Source organism: Rhea americana, unplaced genomic scaffold (assembly GCF_003343005.1).
Source record: "Rhea americana isolate MKP2758 unplaced genomic scaffold, rheAme1 scaffold_175, whole genome shotgun sequence".
In the NCBI taxonomy this organism is placed as follows: Eukaryota; Metazoa; Chordata; class Aves; order Rheiformes; family Rheidae; genus Rhea; species Rhea americana.
Window position 1 is genome coordinate 1853789 of NW_028185872.1, and position 6000 is coordinate 1859788.

At 32.8% G+C, this 6000-nt stretch overlaps 1 protein-coding gene across 2 annotated transcripts in view; it reads left to right on the forward strand.

Annotated features, from left to right (window-relative positions):
- Positions 1 to 5781, forward strand: part of BRIP1 (BRCA1 interacting DNA helicase 1) — a 75664-nt gene extending 69883 nt beyond the window's left edge. For both annotated transcript variants that reach the window (XM_085301364.1, XM_085301362.1), the window contains 3 exons: positions 1864 to 1946; positions 2734 to 3060; positions 3858 to 5781. In XM_085301364.1, coding sequence (XP_085157490.1) covers positions 1864 to 1946; positions 2734 to 3060; positions 3858 to 4750 — 1303 coding nt within the window. In that variant the 3' untranslated portion in view covers positions 4751 to 5781. The remainder of the gene's footprint in view (positions 1 to 1863; positions 1947 to 2733; positions 3061 to 3857) is intronic.
- Positions 5782 to 6000: the final 219 nt, after the last annotated feature.

Below are 6000 nucleotides of genomic sequence, written 5' to 3' on the forward strand. Positions count from 1 at the left end.
ATAAAATCTATCATAGTTTTTTATTTATTTGTGTGTGTGTATATATATATATATATATATATATATATATATATACACACACACATATATATATCAACAGAAGTATAGACATGGATTTATAGGTAAAAAGAGAGACCTCAGCTGGAAGACATGCAATTTGATTTAGACCTAATAAAAATGTAATGACGAAAGTGAAGGTTAAAAGGAACTTGAGAGAATGAATATCTTAAGTTGTAAAATCTCATTGTTAATTTGTGTTGTTAGAGGTCTGATTTCTTAGTTTTGTCTTTGGAGAGTGAAAGCATTGGTTAAAATTTATTATTTAAGAAAAAGCTAGAGCAGCAGTGGAATGGTAGTAGTTAAGAAACAAATCTGAAATTCTGTCACTGAAATGATAAATCCAGTTTTAGTGAAAGTTGTGAATTGTAGTTAATCATTCAAATGAAAGCACGCTAATCTGAACTCAGGGAGAAGAGAGACTTCCATTCCAACAGAAAAAGAAAAGGTTACTCTGTTTCAAAACGATAAAGTTTTTGTCTATCATATCATCGTATCTTACTAAACGGATATTTTGAGAAGGATGACAGTACATTGTGACTGTTCATAAAAACAGAACAGTTTGCTAAGTTGTTTTACCTCAGAATATAGCTTATTCCGACAGCTACAGAAAGTAGTTGCTGTAGGTAAATGAGCTTCCTGCTGCAACAATGCCTGCCGGGACAGAAGTGAGCAGAAGCATGCTAGCCTTGAATCTGGCACTTTTCTCTTAATTCAGTGCTGTTACAGTATATGAAGTAACATAAGTCCATGAAATGAAATAACAGCCTTTGGGAATATAACAGATGGTGTGTATGGCCAGGTGACAACGGTGCTATGAATTCCTTGCAATGCTGCTTTTTCTAAAAGTGTAGGATATGTCTCCAGTGGGCATAATTCATTTAAATTATGAGTTAAAAGAACACTTATTAAAGCAATGGAAAAATGAAAAGTTGGAAGAAATATCTCTCTCTCTCTTTTTTTAAAAGTTGTCTTAGTAGCTTTAGATAATTCAAATATAAACAACATATTGGAGAGCCTGCCATATTGCTGCCATTTTAAGCCCTGATTCTGATACACTTGCGTTTCATGTACATTAAGTAAATGCCTTTTTCCAAAGTTGCCCTCTTGGTGGGGATACATTGGGTATGATAATCCTAAACTATTACTTCACCAATTAATTGTTTTGACAAATTTCATTTACATTATTACTGTCCTTTGGGAATGTTTTTCTGGGTTGCAGCATAGACATTCAAATATTATTAAAAATAATGCTAATGTATAGTGACTATTGGATTATTATTGCAGGCTTCCAACAGCTGAATTACAAATTGAACAGTACCACCTACAGCTTGTATCTGTAACATAACTTATTTCTTTATTAAAGAGAAAGTTTAGAATAATATTCTGTTTAAAATGAAAGTGCATAGTTATTTTTAAAAAACTGCTTGCAGTTGCATCAGAGTGCTTTTTGTTTGTTTGTTTTACGCTCTTATGTTTTCCTTTCAGTATTTAAATTTAGGGTGGAAGATAAATAGCACATGTTGTGTGATTTTCAGCTGAATAGATGTAGGATTTTTAATTCCTCTGCCTTTACCATAGTCAATTTAGGAGCTGAATGAAAATTAAGCCTCTATGCTAAACTCTCATAGTGGAGTTTTGCATCCAACACAAACATTTTTACTGAAGCTTGTAGGAAAGCACTTCTCTCATATTTTTGCACCTTCTAGCTGGCTGACTCTGTGCAACCCTCTTGTCTGATTCTCACAGTTTTTGGTTATATGCATGCTAATTTTATATACACTCTTTTTTGTTGCTCACTTATAGGTGTATAAGACACAGGAATGATTGGGGTGCTCTTATTTTAGTTGATGACCGCTTTCGGAATAACCCTAATAAATACATAACTGGTAAGATGTAAAAATGTTTCTGGGAAAGTTTCTAAAATTGACATATACTAAAAAAGCAAGACTATAAAAATATCTTTTATTTATTTATTTWTTTTACTTATTTTACATTGGATAAGTCTCTAGTGGATGTAGTTTCACCTGTCATTTTTTCTGCCCATAGTGAGCTTTAGTGATTTTAGTTGTCAGGATTAATCAAATAGGAACAGGTAAAGGCAGGGTCATTCCCATTAATGGAATCGCTGAACGGTTGCTTAGTATGCAAAAATAGGTTCTATTTGTAGTTTTATGCAGGCTAGAAATAAATGCAGCTAAAATATAAAAAGGGCCTGTACAATATCTTTAAAAAATTATTTAATAGTGCGTTATCTATCTTTGTTCCTGCCACATTTGTAAGAGATGGTGTAAAACAGATAATGTTGCTGTCTAGTCAGCAGGTGGAGCTCAGCTGCTGTAGTATAAGCCAAGCAGTTTTCTGACATGTCTGTTTTCACTAAGAGTATATTTAAATTATCTAAGGAAAAAGATTTAGTGTAAATGGTAAAAATGGCAATCATTTCTTTTAATAAAAAAGAACAATATTATTAGTACCATTCACTAAATCATATTCCCAATCCTGGAAACAAAGACATACATAATTTTACTTTCATGAACAACTTCTTGAAATCTGTTTGAGTTTGTATGCACTAAACATATGTGGAAATGTTGATATTTTAGGATACTGTTTACTGATGTGAAATACCTCGTATAGAGGATGTAGTTTTGTAGTAATGCTCCTCCTTTTTCTTAGGATTATCTAAATGGATTCGACAACAAATCAAGCACCATGAAAATTTTGGTAGTGCACTCGAATCCCTGGATGCATTTGCTAGAAAAAATCAGAAAGGCATTGATGATTCATCACAGTGCAACAGTGAATTTGTACATGTACCTTCAAGTTCAAAAGACCTGTCACCAACTTCTTCACTGGAGGCTACTATTCATTTATCGCCAGATGTTCCTGTTGAAAGTGAGGAGCAAAACTTGGTCCAAGAAATTAGTATTTTTACAACCATCACCTCAACTAATCCTGCAACAACAAGTCAGCCAAGTATTATCATGGCAACAAGGAAACAAAGTATGTTCATTTTAATGTGAAAAAAACTTTATTAATAATTTTAAATATGAAAAGTTCATCTTTTGGGGAAAAAATAATTAATGAAGTGCTATCCTGCAATATGATAATTTCACAAATGTAAATAGACTGTGTTCAACAGACTATGAAATTGTCATTTCATCTGATTGTCTTAAAACAATCTTGATAGTGTTTGAGTTTATAGTAGAATCAAACTTTTATCTTACATTGCTTTTGTTAGTGAAAATATGAAGACAAAGTGTGTTTGAAATGTGAATATTAGCATTATCACAACAAAAAAGCTGAACTCATACAATTCATCGTTGTTTAAATTTTATCTAACTTAAATGTGTAAAATCTAAAGAAATGCTTTTGTTCTGGCTACATCTGATGTTCAGAGATTTCTGGGAGGGCACCATTTATATAATCTCTACTTTTAATAGCTTTACCTAGTAAAGGAATTATCCACTCATTCCTAAATTTTAGGGAAACCTTATTTCATTTCAGATAAATATGTAAAACTAAGAGCACAAAGAATGAAAAATACTATTTTTTTTTACACCCAGTCATATGTATATGCTTTAACTTTTTACACATGCCAGTTAATCTATTGATTTCATTAAGACAATTCATGCTCAAAGATAGTTGTAACATCTGGGCTTTTGTTTGTATTGGATCTTAATGAGTATTATAAAATAACTGTAAACCTAATAAAACAGTGGTAGTTTTGATGTGCTAAACATGTTGTAAATCAGNGGGGAAGCATATACAATTAATTAATGTTTTGTGATTTTTCACAGGTGGCCAGAAAGTTGAAGTAGAGGGTCATTCTCACCATGCAACACAAAGAGAAAAACATATGGACTCCACACCCAAAATGCTTTCCACTGAAACCAAGAGAGAAAAAAAGAAGAGTTGGACTAATTCTGATTTTATGAAAGAGTATTTCTGCATTAAACCATTGACTTCAACACCTTTGTCTGTAGCTGAGAACTACGCGCCCATAGCTAAAGACAAACACAAGAAGAATGTGAATAAGGCTAGTGAACTTATTGATAGTGTAAATCAATGCCAGTCATCATTCATTACAGAACATAAACCAAATGTACCAGCATCATGTTTGGAAACAACTAATTTTTCACTTAAAAATATTGAGGCTACAGTTGCTGAAGAGGAAGACCTTGGTGAGCCACAGGTTCATGATAGTGATGTGGAGCCCTGTAATGAATTCCTTTCAAAAGGAGGGGAATCTGAACTTGTAAGATTAAATGCATCTGTGGAAGCTGAGGATGAGGATGAGAGTATCTACTTTACACCAGAACTCTATGATGATGTAGAACCAGAGGAACAGAAAATCAGTCCTCTAGTTCCAGACAGTAATACAGCTGAGAATTGGATTGAACATGGAAAATGCAGAGTTGCTGAAGAATTTTTTGAAACCAACACCTCAAAAACACTAAGTGTTATTAAAGAAACAATTAGTGTTGATGACATAAACACAAGTTTCCATGGAAAAAGGAATAATGATGAGAGTAAGAATAGTGCAGTTAATAATGTTGTAGACATGACTAGTGAAATAGAAGCAGAGCAGACAGAATCCCAAGAAGTGGACACCAAAAAACGGAAAATCAATCTTTCCAGATCACGAAATAAAGGTGTGTCATCTTTACTGTTGACGAATACTAGCACATAGTGTCAGGTTTGATGAGACATACAAGGAAAAGCCTTTATGAAATAGCCTCATTGTTGAGTCAGGAATTTTTAGTTCTCATTTAGTATATGTGATCAGGTTCGATTTTTCTTTTTTTGTTTTGTTTTGTTTTTCAGTATGCAAGTTATAGATATAATTAATATCTTTCATAATAAATGTGCTGCCAAAGGCCAAATATCACGTGTGGAAATTCTAACTGGAACTCTGTAGAGCATTTTACTTGTAATTGTAGGGTGAGGAGAAGGTTAGTCTATTGCCGATTGAATTAGTTTGCTGTTAAAGGCAATCAAACAATTGGATTTTTCTCAGAAAGCAAAACATCCAGTTAGTCAAATTACTTAACTACACTTGCAAGGGCTGCTTTGTTAATTATGCAGAATAGCATCTTTGTGGATCAAGTAATATAATAGATTGAATCTAGATTCTGAAATAGGCCAGCTGTGCGCTTCAGTACTTTGTTTCCCTCAAAATCCTTTTGTCGAAATGGGCCTATCGGAAGTTGTGTAATGCTGTTTGGGCACTTCCATATTTGATGATAATTAGAGTGTTCTTACTGAGTGTTCTTTCTTTGTTTTCTATAAAAGTTGAAGTTTCTTTAAAACTTCCTTTTGAGAGGGTCTTATTTTCTTTTGTAAGTAAATTTATACATAATGGACTTTAAACCTGCCTTGGTGTACTTTTTTGAAGTATTTTAAACATTTTTTTGATTTATTGCAATCAAAGCATAAGCCAAGATTTTGCTGTAATAGAACATGCTATGCCAGATTTTCAAGAAAAAACTGTTTATTTCCATCATATATTAGTATTAAGATGCTGAATTTTTACAATTTAAGACTGGTTTATAGATATTTATATATTTTTGAATGAGAGCTGAGATGACATTGTAAATTGGTCATTTTCCGTATAAATTAGTCTAAATAATTTCCTGATGTCCACTGCTATGGAACTGTGAATGTGTTCATATCAGTTTGATTTAACTTGTATGCTTTCTTTGCACAATAAATACAGCTGTATAAAATTAGATACTGTGTTCACAAGAATGGCAAGGGTTCTGCTGAGTTTCTCTAACAAACATTATTTTGCAGCACTTAGGATCCTAAGACACTTAGTTAAACTCTCTTATTTTATTGATGCCACATATGGATCATGCTCCTTGGTTTAGGTTTCATGAAATTGTCATCTTCAGGTGCTGATGGTTTTATACTAGCTCTGGCTGATGGGGCAGAAAGAAG